This window comes from Brienomyrus brachyistius, chromosome 19 (assembly GCF_023856365.1).
Source record: "Brienomyrus brachyistius isolate T26 chromosome 19, BBRACH_0.4, whole genome shotgun sequence".
NCBI lineage: Eukaryota > Metazoa > Chordata > Actinopteri > Osteoglossiformes > Mormyridae > Brienomyrus > Brienomyrus brachyistius.
Window position 1 is genome coordinate 17,956,423 of NC_064551.1, and position 22,419 is coordinate 17,978,841.

The window sequence follows — 22,419 nt, forward strand, 5'->3', positions numbered from 1 at the left end:
CAACGCTGCCCCTCGGATTGTAGGAAAGTTGGCCCAGTTGGCTTTTTATGTTCCGAAAAGTCATTTTCTTGGGTGGGGATGGGGGGTATTTATTCTCTCTCCAAATATTAGACAGTATCCTGTAAACTACCTTTAAACCTCATACATAAGCTTGTTCTTTACCTGAATGAAGTTTGTAGCCAGTGTTATTGTTACGAACAGGTAGGATACTGAATAAAGGTGTTTTTCTGTCATCAGGTTGTCGAGTTTTTTTTTTTTTACGTTAATTGTGTCTTTGGAAACATTACCGACAGTGTGAAAGCATACGCTGGGATCACAAAGGATGGTTGTGGGTAAGCAGCGGGGCTACCAACTTACTGCAGACATTTTCTAAACCCAGAGGGGAACCTCGGGATGGACCTGGCTGAGTCCCTTGTCTCTGTTAGAAGCTTGTGGGATCGGATTCCGTGGCCTTCACAGAACTCCAAAGCCTTACCCTGGGCATGGCCCTCGTACATTTCCACAGATCTTCTACAATAATAAATAGACATTTGTGTGTATTTCTTCAGGATGGTTAATTAGAATTATTACATAATCATTGAACGTCAATAGCTGTGTCCCTGAGGGTATATTTTACAATTTTATTAATTTATGATAGAGAAAATTAGAAATAATTTTATAAATAACGATTTATCTGTTTTAATTAAATTATGCGTGTTAGAGAAACTGTGGCAGTATTACTGGGCACTTCCTCAAATGGACCAGTTTCTCACTTAACTGGCATTTCCCCGTTTCAGGTCTGCCTCGTTCGGTTCGGTAAACAATGCGACATTAACAACGAAGCGTTAAAGCGGCCGCCAGATCGGCCAATAAAGCCTCCCCCCCCCTCAATAAGCGAAATGTTTTTGTTAGGACGCTGTCACGGCTTTCACCTCAGACACGGCTTCCCTCTTCATTATTCATGGGCTCTTTCTCAGTTTGTGATGCTGAATAAAAGCAGCCCAGGATCAAACAGCACAATTCGCCACGCCTGACACCAACTGCTACTGTTTGTTGGGCTCTGCCAAGCGTTACCTCTGATAATGAGTGGGATTTGTTAAACAGTAAATTAATGAATAATGAAATATCCAGGTTGATCAGTTAGGGAGCACGCTTGCCTAGCCCCCGGGCCGGTGCCGCGAGCTGGAATTACTCTCGAACGGCACTTGGCTGCGTGCTGGGATGGATAACGCCTTTTACAGCCCACTGCTCGACAGAATACTAAGGGAGTTTGTTCTTAAACTAGGAGCCTTGAAGGACACGTCTTTAACAAGAGACACAAAGCTCATTCTTTACCGCTAAAAGGATTCCACCTAAAACCTCAATTCCACATTCTATACGACTGAACCGACCGCAATTAGCTTGGTACGCGTTTTAAACTAAGGCTGCGCCTCTTGGGTTCAGCCCGGACTGAACCTGACATATTCTGTAGTTTAACATTGCAGTTTAACATTGTAGTTCAACGTGCAGCATACCGCAGAACAGTGCAATACAGAATAATGTGGAATAATATCAACGGAGTAGGATGATAAATATAAAAACAAATGTACAATGTATTACTTTTAATGGTTTTCCGGACTGAAGTGTGGGAATCCTTCTATTAGTTTGGATCGAATGAAATGTCCGTTGATTTATTCGCAATTTGTTGTAGGTGTATATCAAGACGCGTGAAGTTTTTGTGCAAATCTCACCGCTAAGATCCATAAACGTCACGGGGGGTGTTGTCATTAAACACACATTCAAATACTACGAGAGCAAACAAATGTCTTACATTAAATATGATTATCATTAATAATTCCTTTTCCAGCTTAATTAATTTTCTAGAGCAGGATAATTAAATAATAACAACTATAATAATAATAACAATGATAATAATAACTAATTATTATTATTATAATAATTATTATTATTCTTATTATTGTTGTTCTTGTTGTTATTATCATTATTATTGTTGTTATTAACAATAATAATAACAGTTAATCTTTTGTTGTTGTTGTTGTTACTTGCTGTAGAAAATATCCATTATAAAAATATTGTTAATCGTTGTACCGTGTTGTTTTACTTGTGTGAACTACTCAATTCAGGTTTATCAAACAAACGGTTCACTAAATTCACCAGCCCTCAATGTGATTTGTGTAGATATTGTCAACTGAGGTCCACAATATGACACCAGATGCAATTCCTTGCTACTCAAATCATTGTAAAAATATCTCTCCCCTTACGGACATGTGGCTGCTGAACTCAGCACCTGGGTTACAATACTTTCCGCTTGATGAGTCGCATGGTGGAAGCCGCAGGGCAGCCGCTTCTTCTATTGAATTTGCCCGTTAAGTCGCTCATTCAAGGCGGGGGGAAAAGGTACAAGTCATAGCGACAGTTTTCATTATAGGATGAGTTCTCAAAATCCCAAAGCCCCGCATTCAGTTGATACATGCCCAGCAAACACATACGTTGGCTAATTACACGGCATTAATACCTATTATTTAACACACTGTTCTCTCTAATTAATAGTTACATTGTTTACTGCATTTGTATAGATATAGCTTAAAAATCTCATTTCAAATATCGTTTGACGGAAAACAAACAAATGCTGATAAATAGCCTATACCTGGCAAATTCTTTGTTCTTTTTAAATAGGGATCAGTTTTGGGTCACAGATTCGGTTTTAGTTTTTGTTCACAGGCGCTGTCACAGGAGTGCAATACATGACATTTCTGACAGACAGTGCAGAGCCTTTGTATATTGCTGTGTAGTCTTTGTTTGTAACCCCGTTTGAATGACTGTTTTTTTGATGATTTTATCAGAATATATGCCATATGCTTGCGTTGGCATTTTTTAAGATAAATATCTTTGTTTCACTTGGCTCACAGTCTATCCCGTAACACGCCGGAGATAAATGCCAGACTGAGATGTGTCCTAACTGAAGCAAAGTATTTCTGCTATTTTACTTTCTGAAGCCTACAGGCAAAAGATCATTTAAATATGTTATGCATAATGAATTTCGTAAAACTAATCACATTGTTCGTGGCCTTTTCATTTTCCACGTTATTCTTCCATTGCATTTATATTATACGACTATTTAGCTATCCTACCTTCTTTGTGATGTGCGCAGAAATCTCAAGTCCAGCGATACGTGGCTCTTTACATTCTTGCCTATGCCCTTCCGTGCTATATAACAATATTTAGCCATTTTAAATAAGCATATAGATTATTTATTTGGTGCGAAACAAGTTTAGACTGCGTTCTGATATGCTATAAATATATGGTTAATATGTCGCTCTTCACTCCGCGAGGAAAGTGCGCGATAATAGATTCTTCTCTTCAAATAAATAATCTATATAAGCTGCATAGTTATATCCGTTTTAGACACGTAAACATATTATTCATTTAAAAGTTTATTTTGAAATTGATAACACCGTATTTCTGCACCATCCGTATGAATCTTAGAAAAGTAACTATATAATTGTTTAGAAAAGAATCGAAAAACAAACCTTTATATTCTATTTTCAAGACTAAGTAAACTCACCAACTAGTTCATAAACAAGTTCATGTATTTAAAATGTGTTTCTAAAACACGCATATATAACCGGAAACAGACAGGCCTAATGAAACAGTGTCTTTCTGTTACACGCTGTTGTCGTTATCCTTAAAAAGCTCTTGTGTTTAATTTAATTGTGCGCTTGCAGAGTTCTTGCCCAATATTACAATGCGGAAATTCAACATTTTAAACAGAAACATGTACGGTAAAACACGAAGTTTATTATAATTATTTTAATATAAATGAAATCACTGGACAAGAACCAAATTCTACCCACCACCATAACAACTTGTCTAAGGAACAGAAAAATTACAGGATACTATCTAAAGTCAAGCGTTTTCACCCACTCACAGAGGTATAGTCACAGATAAATAATCCAAACTGCTTGCTCACCATATTTACAAACTTCCATTAAATTAAGCATAAATAAATATGTACAAACATAAATATCAGTCGCTTCCTCCCATAACCTGTACCAAAAGGAGGTTCCGTTCGACAGATATTGGATTTCAGTAAAGGTCAATAAAATGACGACATTTAGCAATATATTCTGGCATAAGTGTGAAGGGTTCGCATTGTACTTAAATGTACGTCTATGTATTTACTCGCTTATGCGTTTGTCCTATTCTCTCTGATAACAAATGGCAAGAGATCAGTGTCCTTCACGTCATCGTGAGCTACAATGAAATCATTCGGACATAATCATCGCATTTTTAAAGACAGACGAAATCCGGTTTCGGTTGTAAGTGCATGATTATCTAATTTAAAGGAAGAAACTCGAAAGCAAGATATGGACAGTTGTAACAGCATTACTCGTTAAAAATTCAGAAATAACAAACTCACCACACCGTCAGTTATACACTTAGTCGAATTATAGAGGTCACTGTAATGTCAAACACTGAAATAATGGAGAAACCCAAATGAGAGATAAAGTCGCCTTTTACATTACAAGGTATACTCTCTCTCCATTAGCAGGTAATGGTCTGGGTGACGTGATTTATGACGAATGAGGAGCCCACGCTGTGAAAACTCGGAGATTAAAGATTTTCTCCAGCTAAAAATAAATAATAAGATATATTAGTCTTTTGCATAAAATCTTCTAAAAGTTACACAAATCACTGGACACTACTCTGATTTGTTTGCGTGGGGAAATCGTCTGCTGCCACTGAGACATTTAGCATTTCATTTAAATGAACCCTTCACCAGTATTCCACCCAGGAATATTTAATAAATACATCGGCTATAGAAGAAATTCACGTTCTGCACCTGAAACTGTAAGTTAGGAACCATGTCGGTGTGTTGCCCGTGTGTTAACATCGTTTAGCAGTTTGTTGCTAATATATTTATGCTAAATATTTCATTAAATGACTACACTCGGCAAGCGGCGTGTTTTTAAAATGTAACAGCGATTCTTTAAAAAAACTTTTATAACACAATCGGCCACCGTTTAAATCGAAACTAAATTTAATTTATTTAATTTATGTGTCAGAATAAAACTTTACAGCGAAGGTATCGAAAGTTTAAAATGCAGTTTTAGTTTGAGTCAAAACAAGCAAATAACTGTTAATCCTATGGGAATTTTGCTCGTTTTTATTTTAACTGTGTAGATGTTTCAGAAACCAGGGTCTGTTTTTTTCCTCTTTTTTCGTATTTCAAGATTTTAATCGGCGCGAAGCAATTTGGCCTGTTCGTATCTATTCTCCGGCCTTCTTTCCTGAAATTGCCTTCCTTATCGTGGTTAAGGTGGTTAATATAACAACGTGGGCAGGACGCATTTAAACGTCCACAAATGCTCATGCAGTTTATAATAGTAAGTACCGCATTAAAGCAGTTTCTTGGGTTTTATAGTATATGTCGTGCCATAAACGCGTTAGTGGAGGCTCTTACTCAACCGTGTTCCTGACATCGCAAAGCCGCAAGCCTTAAGCTTGTATCTTTCCCTTCTGGGCGATTAATTAGCTCCTCGAAGGAACTTAAATGATAAATCTTTAAAGGCTGTTGCAGTGGAAAGATTAATGGAAATTGACACTAGCAAATAAAATGTAGTTGCTATAGGAGTACGTATTTAATTGTGTGTAAATGCACAAATATGCCAAGACATAGCCTTATCCGTCGCTGGGTTGTCAATTCAGGCGATTAAAGATTGGTTTCAGGATGTCAACAAATAGTTTCATATGAAGTTCACACACCATGGGTATTACTTGACCTAAACCCTCTTTGGAAATGTCCTGCGGGATATTTATACAGTTTGTATACTACTCAATGACCTAACTTCATAGACCATTGGTAATGTGGGGCACTATATTTGGAACAAGGCCAATACATTTGCTGAACAGTGCAAATGTGTGGCATCCCTCAAACAGTGACACAGTCGGCTGCCCAAGTCTGGCTCAGCCTCAGAGTGAACCGACATGGAACAGACAAACGGTGACGTGCTCCTGACCAGGAGCTTGGCCCTGTTATGCTATGGTCGCGGAAACCTGGGTTCCTACTGGAGTCTTGAGCAGTTGACAAATCCACCGCGCTATTCAACAGGGAGCTGGACAAAGACTGGAGGTTTGGCCAGTCTGCAGCTGCAGATCTTCGTCTTCGAATGTTTCTTAGGCAGACCTGCGTGAAGATCCTTAACAGAAATGCTTAAATCATAATCTAAACGTACTTAACGGGATACAAAACCTGCTTAACCGTGACCAGTATTCAACTTCTATTTTTTCTTCTCTTCCATCTTCTTATTTAAATTCTGATTCTTCTTCAAGCACGTTATTTTCCCCCAAAGTAACTGTAATGTTTTAAAGCTAGAATATAAAGGATTTGGGCGATTCTCTTGCTCGCTTGCTCTATTTCCGATGTTTCTCCTCTTTATCTCCACCCTTGGAGCCGGGTCCCTCTCCCGAAGTGTGTCGACTCGTGCTGTTGTTGTTGTTTAAGAACATCTTGTCCAGGCCTTTGAGGGCCTCTGTCAGGTAGTTCTGCAAGGCGGTCAGGGCGGCGCAGATGGCAGGTGAGCCGAAGCCGTGGGTGATGAAGCTGAAGTGCGAGAGGCAACTCTGGATGCCCGGTTCCAAGATGGGTGTGGGTCTGCTGTTACCCAGCGGTGTCCTGTCTTGGGCCAACAGATCTGTGAATTCCTTGCAGAGCTGCCTGGGAGGTGAAGATTTAGGACAGGATGACTTGGTCTGAAGGCCCAACACAACATGCCATACACATACCGCCGAAAAACAGAGCACATGTCACATGTCAGAACAATACAAAAAAACATCCAAATAATCCTGCCTTACACATGCAACAGTCTCCCTGATACATTCCAGAATCATCCGTGGATCTTCTAATAAGATGTTTTATTTTATTAATCGGTTAAAGTATTACCTTATAAATATTTTAATGTGTGTGTCAAACATATTGATCGCCTTCCATTGGAAGTGTTACTTGAGATGAAAAAGAGGTCTCTAAGAAAATGATAAAGGTCAGCCAAATGTGTTTAAGTCCTTAAGACACTGCAATTAACTGTTCAGTGAACCAAAATGACCCCTGAACCTTAAACCTTCAAACGTTTGACAGGCTATCTGCAAACGATTAAATAACCAAGGCATCCATGCATTATAACCCGAAGGATAACGCCTATCAAACCCAGAGACCTCTTAGGAAGCCAATGGGCAAACCTGACTGACTTTTAAAATGTATCATGTACACATGTCCAACATATTTCCCAGAATATCACTTAAAATTTGAAGCCTCTAATGTTAGCCTAACATAAAACTGATGCAAAGTTCATTCCAAACGACCAGAACTCCAGTCTAATTATTATTATTATTATTCCATTATTGCGCTGCTCCAACTCTATCCAGCATTGATATTAAGACAATACAGGATCTTCTAAATACCAATAAAAGAGCGCATTAAATAGTTATGTACGTTAATATTTTCCCGAGGACAGAGGTTTGGCTTGATTGACAAGGGGAGTTAACGCAAGGCTTGGCTGAAAGCGAACAGCTGCAATTTTCAAACGTTCCGTGTGGATCTGCATCTGACAGGTGAACTACGCCAGCACATTATAAAATAACAAAATAAAAAAACATCAATGACACAAGTCCTGTTCTGTGTAATGAAATACACCTGTAAGCTTCATTTACGGAACTGCCAATTGTGGTTCCCAAAATTCACATTAAAATAAAATAGTCAAATAAACCCCTTAAAATCTAGTCGTAAGATGTCTAAGGTTAATTTTTAAAATGTTACCGTATCTTTTTCAAACGAATGTATTACGATGGGGTCTTTGTTTCACTTTTATGCATTTCACGGTCTCGGAATAGGACAAGGGGTTATACAAAGCGGATGTACGGATGGACATTTCGCCGTTTAACACGGTGTGTAGCCGCCTGCCGCAGCACACGAACGTACTTAGTGGCCAGCAGCATATTCTTCCGCGAGTGCAGCTCGTTGGGGTCCGTGTGCTGCCTGTTCAGGTACTCGGACACGGCTTTTGTGGGAAACTCCGTTTCACATATATAGCCGAAGTCTCTGGCCAAATGGACCGCTTCTCCTGGGAACGGAAAGGATCACATGGTTACATCAGTGTAGTGGGAAAACTGCTGTTTTGTTGTACGCTGAACTTTCCCTTCGCTGTATGAATCATAAACCGTACTCTTTGTGAATTCAAATACAATGGAATGTGGTGGTTTTTAACGCTTAGGCAGCATGAATGAATTCTCTGTCAAATAAATACAAAGGGTGCCATAATCATCCCAGCAATAGATACCATCACATGCATAGTTTTGGCTTTTCCCCCATACGAACTGTGACACGGTACACTAACCGTAATTATTACTTACTTCAATATTAATAATAATAACAATAATAATAGACATCTGAGAACTTAGAAAATATTTTGAGAGCATATAGCTCTGGTCTGTCTTGGATAAATATCTTTATATAACCTATAATGTACATATTTCATTTATAATGTTTAACCTGAAATAAATATGATTTGTGTTTATGCATGTGTGCTTTTCAAATCTTTCCCTGATTTATTTTTTTTTTTTGACAAACTACACTTCTGATATCTGTAAATAATTTGTACATTGTATATATGCAAATAAAGAAGTGCGGACGTGTGCCCGCATCGTCGTGTGTGTTGGTGTCTGTATGTATGTGGTGTGTGCATGTATGTGGAGTCTGCGCGCTCGTTTATGTTTTATGTCTTTTATCTCCCTACTTCTTGTTCGGTAAAGATAAACGATCCCAAACCCAATTTCATATAAAATTGTGTATATTTGTTCGATTTTATTTCGTGCCTAACCTTCCTACGGGGCTATTGTGCTAATTATTTCCCCTCAAAGAAAGGCATATAGTCATACAAACGTTTCGCCAAATTAAAAGGAATGTTTGAGAGAATTAGCAGGCTCTACCACTATGGAATTAAATGGGATTAAGAGACGGTCACATATTTACCTTCTACGAGTGACGTCAGCAAAGTGACGTTGGCAGCTTTGCGTCTGCCAGCAGGCAAATTCAAACCGATTTTCTCAAGCTTTTCTCTCAAAGATCTGCCACCGTTTTTAGATTTTGCTCTGCAAAATAAAGACAAAAACGGCACGTCATAAACACATGGAAGATGTACGCGTGTTTCATTATATAGCATTTACATTTTACCTTACAATACGTGTTAATAGAGAAATTAACATAATACGTATCTCAATCTATAGGCCTTACTGATTAATCCCTCTTATACGACCATGGTAAACCTGGTGACGTGCGGATTTTGAACAATATAGGCCTACATATACGTTTATTTCTGGGCTCATTATTTCACAATTGCTAAAATTAGAATGTTAAATGCATTATGGAAACTTTGAAGCTACCCGTAATGCAGTACAAAGACGTTCTCTATATGTACGAAAAGAATGGATTTAAAATGAATACCTGAATAATTGTAATGGCGGCAGATTTAGTCTTACCTCCTGAGGACGCCCCCCAGCAGGGAGGCGTTGAGGCATTCAGGTGGGGAGAGACGCCGCTGAACCTCACCCACTGTCACCTTGTACTTAGAAGTGGAGCTGAGGAGGGACAGGCGGCCGGGCACGGAGCAGAAGACCTCGTTCACGTTCACGCTGATCCCGCCAATTAATCCGTCTTTGCTCATCATGAGCGACGCCACACTCTTATGCGGGACGGGAACTGAGAAGGGAGCAAGGAGGGCTAGTCGGACGAAGAAATATTCCCAGAAACATTCGCGTTGAGACAAATAAACTCAACGTTGCAGCATTTCTTTGAGTTTAAGTTGCAGTTGTTTAATTTACACAACCCCGGAATCCAATAATAATATGTGTTTTGCCCAAAAAGCTGATGCATTTTGCAAATGCAGCCCAAGATACAACGTATTTGTATTCTTCTAAATAAACCTTAACTCAACCAGGCCTATATTAGGCCTAATATAGTTATTTTTAAAAAGTATAGTTCAGTTTTTAATGCTAAGCCGCAGTGGTGATTGACTAAATAGTAGTTGAAAACGAAAAAACATGTATACCTTTATTATTATTATTATTATTATTATTATTATTATTATTATTATTATTATTATTGTTCTTGTTATTATTGTTGTTGATAGTCTTGCTCCTGATAGCAAAACCTTTACTAAATAAATGCAATTGTTTAATTTCGAAACTCATTAGGGAACAAAACAAAATAAGTTTTCACTCCTCCCGTAAATGACGTGTCGGATTCACAAAGCCGTAATTGCGTTGATTTATGAAATAAGGGCAAAGAGGTAATAACAATAATTATAAATTATATTATATGACGATCGTGAACTCATTTTAAGGCCAAAATTGCGATGTGTGCCAAGAGAGCCACGCCAAGCATCCATAAAATTGTCCACCGATAAATTTATATGATGCTTATCTGCAACTTCAAACATTTAGACAATGTATAGAAAACGGATGGGTGGGTGGATGGCTGACTCATCAAACACATTTTATCAAACGTAAAATCCCACATGAAGACACACAGTAATACATTTTAAAGCTCATTTCGTGTAATAGGTCTACCTGCCATAGACTGTCAAGTTTTTTTATGATTTACTTCTATGTCTTGATTTTTTTCGTACCACAAATGTTAAAGAAAACTATTATATGGAAAACGTATGTATCTAGTAAAATTCTGCTCTGGGTAAATTTAATATAATTACCGAGTATTCAAGCCTATCTAAAACCAAAAACCAAATTTAGACTGAGCAGTAAACGTACCAGGAATACATCGTTATTGATCTATTTAATTTTCTATAAATAACCGGTCGTTATAATTATCACATTTAAATAACAGCAAAATGTCTTGACGCTGGCTATTCCAGGACTGCGGGAACGCAGAGGTCACGGTCTCTGCCTTTTGTATTAACAGCTCAACAGAGGATAATACTGGAAATTGGCCCTAAACGAGCTCAGGAGAAATCCACATGAAAAAGACATTCATCAGGCTGGCTACTTTAACTCCACTCATGTGTTCGCTCTTAGGGGACCTCATATCCCGAATTACCTCGGAAATAATCACTCCCTAACAATGGCCCGTAATTTCCAGTCGCGCTGTTCTATACAAATTAAAAGGGAAATAAAGGATAAAAACGTATTTCACATAGGCCTAATTTTATGGTAGTATTTAATGCTGCAGTTTAATAATTAAACTATTATTTAAATATGCCCTGTTCTATTGCTTGGTGTAGTTTATGTGCACGATAAAAGGGTTTAGTCCTTTAAAACTTATATTCGAAAATTCGACCAATCGCTCGTTAGGAGTGCATTCCTGGCAATTTCTTCTAATGATTTTTACAGTGATTAATGGCACAAAACCGCGACATGCAGAAAGCGCGTATATTTTGCATTTCATAACTGTTACTCTGACTGATGCGGTATTTATCTTTGACGTGAAGTTATTTGTCAAATGCGGCGGTCAAATTCAACCACCAAGTTGGCAACCCTGACTTAAACAGAATAAATGTTTAAAGGAAAGGGGTTTTTTGAGTTATGTAGCAAACGTCATAGTAGCTCCGCCGACTGAAAAGCTGCAATGAATAACAACAGGATGAGACCGTCTAAAATTACTTGAAAGTTGCGTAATTTAGACCCGTCTATCTGGAAGTGACGTATGACGTTGCACGGAAACTTAAAAGCAATTATTATTATTAGTTAGACTTTTAATTGTAGAATACAACCAGAATAGTTTTGCTTAAGTTATTCTCCGAAATGTTTATTTGTTGTTTATTTTGTTCAGTTCATATTGCCAAGCAGTAACAACAACAAAATCTATTTTATAAATTCTAGCAAAGTCAAAGCCTTTCTATGTCGTACGCCAACCGTAAATATTTTATATCGCCTTACCTTTTTTAATGACCGACTGATCCAAAAGATTCATTGCACTGTTGTTCGCGTCCTCAACGGCCTGCAAACGGAAAGATACCGCAAATCGGACAGAGCTTCATCATTACGCCAAATTTTATTTATTAAGACCCAAAAATGTTGTTTTTCTTTAATATAAGACCACGAAATATATACCGAAAACATACTTAAAAGGAACGAAAAGATACAAATCTCGTTGTCATTCAATTTACTGGAACAAGACGGGTTATTTGTACAACAGTGGCCAATATTAATATAAGCATTGATCAGTTTTAGAAATGCTTGCAAGTTTATCAAGTGAAATGAATTAAAATACCGATTTCACAGATGCGAGTGCCTGTCAATTTTAAAGTAAAATATTGAGTAAAATAAAGAGCAGTAAACAAGTCAAAGGAATAACAAGTGAAAGTAAGAGTATGATGCAAATCGTACGCTGATTACACAGGCCCATTAGCTTTCGCGGGGTGTCATGGGTGTGTTTTCGGGAATAAGCATTTAAGTTAAGACACAAACTTTAATGTTTCCTTTATCATACACAAGATGCTATTTGTCTGGCAATATTTTCTTACATCAATCGCTTGCAGCTTAAATAATAACAATCCATAATTAATTGTAACTAGGCCTATTAATAGTTCATTATTTTACATAGATGAGGGTAGTAGTTCAAGATAAAGATTAATATATCAAGACTAAGAAATATTTTATATTCATTGCATTAGAGTTTTAATAAAATGTATTGTGGTTATGTGTAATTTAATTGCTCTACTTGCTGCAGAAGGATCGACGCTACCGTTTTGAAGATTTGTAAATGACAGCGTACTTGTCTGATTTTCTGTCTAATTAGGACCACCTGCTGTTTTCTGTACAAGATATTCACACAGCGTGTTGGTATTTAATACTCACTCCGGGGATAGTAAAGATTTAATTTGGACTAAATACGAAAATTAGGAAAACTTGTCGCTATAAATTTCATTGAGACTTTTGTCAAGACAGACGCGCCGGCCTTTTCGAACAGGGCGGTGAGGAATACAGTTGTAATCTCAATTAACATAGCCCAGGACATTCTTTATGACTCAGTATCACAGCATGCATTTCGAAGAATTCCAGAATATATGCAATACAAACCAAAACGAATCTTCGTTATATTGCCGTACAATTAATATGCGAACTATAGAATCAGAAAATCTGAAATTTGTGCTTTACTAATAAATGAAAAATGAGGTGTAGGTCAAAATTACAAGCATATATAAACATTGTAAAATTGCCATAGTCAAAAATATCATAGGCAAACGCGCACATTTCAGTATCAGAATATCGCTTAAAATGTAGAAGCACACTGCCCAGTGCCGTTCACTTTCTGTAGCATGAAAAGGGGATGCAAATGTAAACAGGGAAGGGGAAGCACTCACCTGCACGTCGTCCATTCCGTGAAGGCCGTGAAGCGACAGACTGTCTCCCATTCCAGATTCGAGCCCGTGGGGCGCCGAGTGAAGAAGCACGTCTGGCCGCCTTACGGAGGCATAGTCCCGCCTGGGGTCGAGTCCAGAGAGCTGGGGCAAAGATGCCCGCGGCTGGGGCAGTAAAGAGCCTGTCTCATTTCCAACCTCTTGTCGCTGTCTTTGCCCCCAGGGATGTTGCTGGGGTTGATGTAGAGGGTTCAGGGAGTAAGGGTCATTAACGTGGGAATACGGATCCTGGCTCTGGTGGTACGGAAGCGGCTGATATGGCGGCGGAAAGTAGGGCGGCTGGAAGTCCGATGATGGAGTATGGGACAGCGGCGGGGCGCTGGAGTACGGTCCCTGTGACACCGAGCCCAACTGGGACAGCCTGGAGCTGTGACTCGGTACTCCATCGTGCCGGTCCTTCAAAACAGAGAGCACGGGGATATTTTACACATGATACAGTGCAGCAATTCAGACACAAACTAAATACAAAGCATTTATATGAAAAGACATTAAAGTGGGATGTAAAACTAAATACCTTGCAGCTAAAAAGGCAGAAAAAGAAGAAGTGTACAAGGCCCATGACGCAATATGACCCAAAATATTCGTTTATTATAAAGACACTGTTCCCTATTCTTTGTAAAATTTTCTTTTTGCTATCTCGTCACAAGCAGAACCAAAAACAATTGTGTCCTAATGTTAAAACTACGGTAAATAAATTGGGGCTTAAGCATACGCTATTTTGCAATAGGCCACTTCATAAATTGTACGCAACAGTGTGTATACTGGTCAAAAATAGATGAAAATAAATGTTTTTTTTTTGTAATCAAACGCCCGCTAATATATACCGACAAGATATAAGAACGCTAAGCACCAATGAATAATAACAGACCATCCTCCACCAGCTTTAACTTCGGCACTTATAATTCCATCTAAGCGAAATTTAAATTGTGCTTAAATGTTTTAAAAAAAGTAACATCAACGACCCGACTCACCGTAGCTGAATAAGTATGGACTAACATCTGGGAGACGGTCTGTTCACAGCAAAAACAATAAAAATTAGAAAGAAATCAGTGTATACAGCGTAGCAGGAAAAAATATTTTGCGGTGTCCAGTACTTTCCATTAACTATTTCTCCAGATCGCGATTTAACAGTTATCGTGTTATTCGGGCATAAATGTTATATTTGTCTCAGGTTTCAGCTAGAGTCCTCTTCAATCCACAGCTTGAGTCGAACTGCTCGCCTGCTCCTTCCCTCCGCTTCTCTACACCACCTCATAATAATTGTTATTCATGACTATTAATATTACAGGAATACTTAAAGCGAGAATGGCGGACAAACGGAGCGTGAAGCTGCAGTCAGCTCTGGCGCTCCCCTGCTATTGTAAATGACGTTCATTCAGCTGAGAATTACTAGATGTAATCAAACAAGGGGGGCTGGCAGAGGAAGACTTTTAGCAAAGTTTAGCGTGTGAGAGGCAACAGGAAAACGGACGCGTGCAAACATTTTTACACACATACATACACGAGGGCACACATATGTTATAGTATATGTACAGTATGCATGTGTGCACACAAGGCGACGCAAAGCAATGCATGCATATGACCTTTAAGTTACCTTTATTAAATTTCTATTTCTTTCGATTTGATGTATTATTAAGAATTTTTCTTTTAGTTTCAACGTTTACAGATTTACACCTATAATAATTTTAGCTCAGGTTACATCCGCACTCAGCATTAATACATTTTAAGCACTTCTGGACTTCAGCAATAATACATTTTAAGCACAACATACCGCGACTGAACATTAACGTTTGTGTTTAATCTTTGCACAAACCCGGCGTATCTGCAATACGACCGCCGTCCTCCAGACTTGTATAACTAACATGGAATGGAACGACAGTCCACGAAAGCACTTTGTTCTTAAACTTCGCAAACAACAGAAAATGACCCGCACGACTCACTCAAACACACAAGTCATCTCATTAATTTTATCTAAATTATAATGCATACAAAATATAAGTAGATTAGTTCATTATAACATGATGAATAGTTAATTAATACACAATACTTCTATATTTAAGGCAAGATAGTAATATTCCCAAGTTAGACTTTCTGACATTTTGCATGGACACAGGTCTCGCGTGCTGATTTTTATCCCCAATTTTGCAGTTGATAATTAGCCAGACAGAAGCTGTGAAAGCGAAGGTATTTGAGGTTATTGAACGCAGATCCCCGCCAAGCTTAACTAAAGTCTGTAAAATCTCACGCGGAGTCCATTCAGTGCGGCTCGCACTCCCGCATACGACGTTTGCAAAGGTCTTTGTGCTTTTTTTCCCGCGGTCGTCGCCATCTCCATATCCGTTATGTTTATATCCAAACGCGTGGCCTTTCCTTTCCTACCAACAAGACTATTTTTCGGTAAGCTTAAGCGATTCGCATTTGGTCCTTCGTGAATCATCAAATTCAGGATCCCTTTTTATTTCAAAATACGTTATTAAATTGTAAATATCAGCAGTTAATTGAAATGTCTATAAAACAAATGAACTAGCATGCAATTTTAAAACTATTATTTTTGCCGTACTTATAAATACATTTAGCCACGTCGCACAACAGAATGCAATTGCAAAACAAGATTTAAACTTCACCTCAAATATTAATCATTCTTTATAATTCCACAAATGAGCATTTTTTCCCCATGAAATTATTTACTGTTATTTATATGACATTAATTAAACCTCTATTCTTGGTGAATGCCCTCTTTTTACAGAATGATATTTAATTGTTAAAATATTATGTTATGTTGGATATTTAATCATTCATATAAAATAGAGCATTTTTTCCGCATTTTTTTTTCGTCAAGCAGAAATTAAGTTTCTCGCTCTAAGCTCCACAGAGCAGGTATAAATTCTAATACATGTCAATATACAGACGTTTAAGACCAACTACACTCCGTTTGCCAAAATAACCTTGTTATATTTGGATTTTTCCGTCATTCCATTCTGGTAGATTCTAAATTAAAAAATTATAATAATAATAATCTGAAAATAAATCACAGCCACATCATCTGAGACGTTTAACAAAATCTGTCAAACTGTATTTTTTAAAAGTTCGTTCCCATGTGAATTACTAAAAAAAACATGTAGGAAATAAAAATGTCCTACCGCTATAATCTCAAGTAATTGACTAAAACATTACCTCATAAATATCTTCATACTTCACATTTTCTACTAGTTTCCAGAGCATGTTTGCGGACTGATCTCAGTTAACTGAGTGCATTCATGTGAGGAGTAGATAACTGAACTCTCTCTCTCTCTCTGCCTCTCTCTCTCTCTCTCTCTCTCTCCCTCTCTCTCTCACTCACTCACTCACACACTTTATGTCTTACACGCACAGTGTATACATAAAAATGTCCTACACCTATATTTTACACACGCTTCTTCGGACTAAGAGTTAATATCACTGGAATAAAAGAAGTGGGGGAAAAAAGCATCTTGTACATACCGATGGACATGCACAGGCGGTCAGCGATACGGATTATAAATTGTGGTGCGATTATTACTGAATGTGGATAAAGCATCATAAAAAGCAACAAACACAAAGATTAATATTTAATCTAGCTGGCCTTTCTGCTAATTTGTGCTTCAAGATATGAAGAGTTCTTATAGGGCATTATGGGATTAAACTGGGTGGAAAAATAACTTAGAAAAGTATAGTTAATTACATTAATCTATATAATTAAACTGTACGATTTAGCATGCATTCTTCCGCGTGTACGCGTGTGTACCTGTGTTTTCTGTGCGTTTTGTATTTGCACCATTCCCTGGACTACAGTGCCAAAGCAGACGTGCTCATCCCCTCGGCGCTTCAAATAGTACCCTCCTTTTATACCTCACACGCAAATATATAGCACGAAGATTTCATTTCGTTCAATTGTACATTCTATAGTGACAATAATTTGTGTAACATGTAAATGCACGTAGTGTGTAAATCGACCATGCATGTGTTTATATTTTCCCTTCTTCAAGGCCTGCTTGTTTTTTTTTTTAAGCCTGTTTTGCAGCGGGGCCGCAGGTTAATTCAAACGGTACATACTTTGTGTTGTTTCCTCTGTCCCTTTAAGGACTTTAAAGCCGTTACCTGGGCCTGTCTTATTTGTACACACAACCCCATGTCCATCTTTCTGTACAAATGTAATTGTGTAATTTATCGCTTTTTCGATTGCGGTGTTAATCAGGTGACAGTAACGTCATCATAACAAAAAAAAAAGATATTTAAAAAAGATATTAACTTGTATGGAGCGTCCCCTACCGATTACAGACAACTGATATCAATTATTCTCTTATACATCTTTTTGCCAATTGTTGTAGCCTTACTGAAACACAGACACGCGCCCACACAAATGACCTTTGTAATTACACGACGTCTTTAGCAAAATATTTTCTTTATTATCAACACAGTCGCTTCAGACTGTCTTGAAACGCGCGTTGACCTTCAGTTTACAAACGTTCCAGCTTTTTGGTCTTTACCTCCCCCTAGTGGCAAAGAATAGTAATTGCTTACATTCACTGATATAAAAAGTACGGGAGATCCGCTTGTATGACAGAGATCATTCGTTTGTTGACGAAAAAAGAAGACGATACAATAAAGTGAAGTATTAATTGGATATTTAAATGTAACTGCAATTATAGATAAACGGTGCTTTAACTGGAAAAATATTTTCAATATAATGTGCAATTTTATTTTGTGTGTTTTGTGTGTATTCAATGCAATTATGTTAATTTAGTTCAGGTTTAGGTCATCCATTGCAACAAAACAAGTAATTTAACTACTGAGTAATTGTAATTGTGCTGGTGAGCAGAAATGCACCAGCAACATGATACTATTCGCTGCTATTTCTACACACGATCCAAAATAAAGCAGGATGTGCAGGGGGGCTACATCCTGAAGGGGATACGAGAGGAGGGGGCTCCCTCAGGGCGCATGGCGGGCCTGTAACTGGGCCAGCCCTCCCTCACAACAGAGCCTCTTCCTTTCTTCCTCTCCTTCAGAAGAATCCCGCATTGATGTAAATAAGGATGGCAAGGAGCGGGAAAGCGCTTTGAAAAGCCGGCAGATGCATTTTTTGCCTCATTCTGGATGAGACGCCCCGTTATTTGCCAGAAGGTTTTTGATGATGTTTCGTTTCAAAAGACAACCGGACCGGGCAACGTCATGCAAATCTGTCACACTCGCACGTTGCGTAATCGTTTTAACTTTTAGCGATTGCTGCTCGGTTTTCCTGCCTAATTTAAGATATTCAGGCTACAAGCTAAAAAGCTACAACAACAGAAGACATATGCAGAGGTCAGACCTTATTGAAATCAGCTCCATTCTGATATTTACTATTTAGCACTTTTATCCAAAATGATGTGGTCAGCCGGTCCCCGGAGGAACTGGAGGTTAAGAGTGTTGCTCAAGGGCCCAACGGTAAAACTGCTCGTCCGACCCAGAAACCTGAACCAGTGATCCTCCAATCACAGGCACAGCATCCCAACACACTGAGCCACACATAGTACTAAATCCCCCCCCCCCCCCCCCCCGAGCCTTTCAGATAAGTGCCTAGATTAGGTGTGAATAGAACTTGGGTGTCACTCCATCCAACCATGCTGAGCAAAACATTTCACCTTTCACCCACATTCATTTTTACGTGCATTACAGAACATTAGCAAGGATTTCATTCTTTTCTTTAATCTGTCATACGTGAACAATGCATGTGGCTGTTGTTGTACGCTCTCAGGAAGTCTGTCGTATCACGCTCCTCTGTGACATTTACTCACAATTTCAGGTGAGAGAGAATCCCTTATAAGTTACCTGGCATGGTACACAGCTGCCGTACGTGTCAGATTCTTTTACCAGTTGTCTTCCTTCTTTTTCTAGAATGTAATACTGACACAATGGCAGACTTACGGACAGTGTTGGGCCCTCGTCCAGAGACTGGCCTACTTTCATTCCTGAAATGAATGCACAGTGCCTGAAAATGAGGTTTATTCCTGCCAGCGTTCTGTAGCCAGGGCCACATAGATGGAAACTGGCACCAGTTCAGTCTCACTGGGTCCAAGGCTCCAAGCACTAACAGATGTCCCTGTCAGGGTGGGAAAATATTAGGCCAAAATCTTCTCCAGACTGGGGCGTTCGGCCTGATGTCTGCTGCATGTACGTGTGCCCAGTGCTCCTAGTGGCAGAACAGAAAGCTGCTACTAATCCCTGTTTTTCCTGTTTCATATAGCAGCCTCCTGAAAAAAAAAAGGTAAAAGAAAATTTCCTAAGTCGAGAAACCAACTGGTAGCACACATTTATAATTCTATACCCTAAAGAACTCTCTTTGAAGTCTTTGGCTCAAAGTGGTAGACACAACACTGGGAAAAAAAGGCAGAGACAATAATGTTAGACAGCAGTAGTTATATCTCGCACACACTTTCATTTTTCCATAGCCAGGATTTACAGAAGATACCCTGTAATCCATTCGAGTCAGTATCTTTTTCAATTCTGGCTGTATTATACTGTTAAAACTCAATCCATTCCCCCCAGTGTCTGTTGGTGTAAGTGTGATGTTGTGAGCGAGGGGGAAAAAACTGTTATTTGGACCTTGTGGGGACACATTTTTAGGTGAAACTCAATTTTATAAAAATGCAATCAGAAACTAAAAATGCCAAAAGTCTCGTATTTTGTTTGGTTACTTATGGTCATTGTTAGGGCTGAGTAGGGGTTAAGATTGTCTTAGTTGGGATTAGGGTTAAGGCCATTGAAATTAATGGATGGGCCCCACAAAGATATGAATACAAACGTGTGTGTGTGTGTGTGTGTGTGTTAGATTTAAATTACATTGTTCATATTGGTCATACCGTGACCATTTTTCAGGTCCCCACAAGATCTGAAAATGCAATGGAAAAAGTAAAAATACTTGTGGTTAAAGTTAGGGCTGTAAGAGACCTTGCAGGTTATAATCACACTTTTTGTTCTGCTTATTTTACCACCAGATGGCGCATCTGCGCCATTTGTGAAACATAACATCGCTCAGCTCAGTTACCCACGAATTCTTCCTTCAAACTGTTTTTGAATGATATGACGATGATGATAATGATGGTGTGTGCGTGTGTGTATTAGGCTTATATTACATCGTGGGGACCAAATGTCCCCCCACAACTTTTTATTTTGGCGTTTTGGGGACCATATTTCAGATTCTCACAATGATGAGTGAAACCAATCAAAAAAATTAACAATGCAAGAAATCTCGTATTTAGTTTGGTTACGTATGGTTAAGGTGAGGGCCGGGTTGGGGTTAACGTCATGTATTGATTAGAGTTTTCCCCATAGAAATGAATGGAGAGTCCCCACAAAGGCATGATTACAAGTCTGTGTGCGTGTGTCTGTGTGTATTATGTTTATATTACATTGTGGGGACCAAATGTGATAAAAAAACCACTTATTTTGACCTTGTGGGGAGCATTTTTCAGGTCCCCAGAAAGATCTGTGAGTGCAATAAAAAAAATAATAAAAATGCCAAAAGTCTCGTATTTTGTTTGGTTACTTATGGTTAAGGTTAGGGCTGGGTATGGGTTAAGGTCTTCAGTTTTGAAGTTGGAGAGTCCCCACAAAGATATAATAACAAACGTGCATGTGTTTGTGTGCGCGTGTGTGTGTGTTTGTGTGTGCGTGTGTGGGCGCATCCGGATAGCTCTTAGTGACCCGGTTAAAGAGTGACGTTAGTGAATCAGTGTAACCTGCCGTAATATAATATGAAACACAGCAATGTATTGATTTGTGGGGCCCAGTTATTAAAATATGTAACTATGCCAGATAATTATTTTGGGATACATAGTAATCATAGAAATGCATCTATCTAATCAACATATTGTAAATTGGGAATGTCAGCGTCACCTGCGACTGCAGCTGTCACCATCGCTGCTGATTTCCACATTTGTGGCACCGTTGTCTTTCTTTTCATTTCCTCCTCACTTCCAGTCCATGAAAAGTTCTTCATGACAGCCCCCAGAGCCCGAGAGCAGCTGTGTAGCGTTTGATTTTTACCAGTTTTGTCCTCAAATGCTGTATGTTTATGGCTCTGGTCGCTGTGCAGAAGATGCGAACCGCTGAAAAGAAAATCTAGCGACAATTCGTGAACTTTACAGTCAAAACGTGGTACAAAAATATATATATATATATATATATATATGTAATAAACATTTAAATAAACATCGTTTAGCTTGTGAACTTCTATTAATGGACATGATTTGAATTAATAAAAAGTTAATTGTTATTTGAAGGAAAGAAATGAGATTCCACGTCCTTTAAACCTCCGAGACTTCATCCTACATCCTACATGCTGCTTGGTGACTGCCTTGTTCCGCAAAACAGAGATAGGTATGAAATCTTAAAATGTTCAAAAAAGACTATAAATATGATGGTAATCGCCGAGGATTCATGATCAGGTATGACGCATTCTGCATAAAAGAAGATGATGGCTTTAAACACTATGCAAAGCAAATATAAAATATTTCAAACATTTAAAACGTAAAACCTTTAGCTATACAAACTTGTGATTATTCACACTAGGGATTGCACATGCAGTGTTTTACGAGGTTTAAAGTATTAGAGCGTAAATATAGGCATTCACATCGGCAACACTGGCTATAGGGTCAGAAATGGGTCCACTTTGACATAAGTTCGATAATAAATCCATCGCCCGAACTCTGCACAGCGAATTAAAATATGACAAACTCCGAATACTATGGCACGCGTTACTTTTTAGTGTTTTAGTTTATGTGTTGCAAATAGTGCGGAATCTCGTTTTTCCACACGATGCTGTTATAACAATGACGCCAAGACAGGCCTAAAGTCAAGTCGTCAGACTTAAAATAGGCCATATTTTCACCGCAGTTCCTCCCAAATCTTGATCCTCAGACTTTCTGATCTTCTGCATTGATTCAGTGTTGTTCATCTTCCTTCTTGTGTATTGAGCAGCAAAACTAACAATTCTATACATTAGTTTACATTT

At 38.5% G+C, this 22,419-nt stretch overlaps 1 protein-coding gene across 3 annotated transcripts; it reads right to left on the reverse strand.

Annotated features, from left to right (window-relative positions):
- Positions 1–3,757: 3,757 nt before the first annotated feature.
- tfap2b (transcription factor AP-2 beta) lies at positions 3,758–16,686 on the reverse strand. 3 transcript variants are annotated; one of them, XM_048986527.1, is made up of 8 exons: positions 16,581–16,671; positions 14,378–14,416; positions 13,350–13,802; positions 11,923–11,983; positions 9,511–9,751; positions 9,005–9,123; positions 7,955–8,096; positions 3,758–6,697 (listed from the first exon to the last, which is right to left on the reverse strand). In XM_048986527.1, the coding sequence occupies exons 1-8, from the start codon at positions 16,626–16,628 to the stop codon at positions 6,394–6,396; spliced, it is 1,407 nt and encodes a 468-aa protein (XP_048842484.1). In that variant the 5' UTR covers positions 16,629–16,671; the 3' UTR covers positions 3,758–6,393. The 3 variants fall into 3 exon arrangements, with proteins under 3 accessions (XP_048842484.1, XP_048842485.1, XP_048842486.1); XM_048986528.1 differs by having other exon boundaries at positions 9,511–9,730; positions 16,581–16,668; XM_048986529.1 differs by lacking the exon at positions 14,378–14,416 and having other exon boundaries at positions 16,581–16,686.
- Between the last annotated feature and the right edge of the window lie 5,733 nt (positions 16,687–22,419).

Excerpts from the sequence above, each read along its gene's own strand:
- tfap2b (XM_048986527.1), bottom strand. The coding sequence starts at position 16,628 with ATGCTCTGGAAACTAGTAGAAAATGTGAAGTATGAAGATATTTATGAG. Across the intron at positions 13,803-14,377 it reads TCCATACTTATTCAGCTACG|GACCGGCACGATGGAGTACC; the intron begins GTGAGTCGGGTC and ends TCTGTTTTGAAG. Across the intron at positions 6,698-7,954 it reads AATATGCTGCTGGCCACTAA|GCAGCTCTGCAAGGAATTCA; the intron begins GTACGTTCGTGT and ends TTCACCTCCCAG.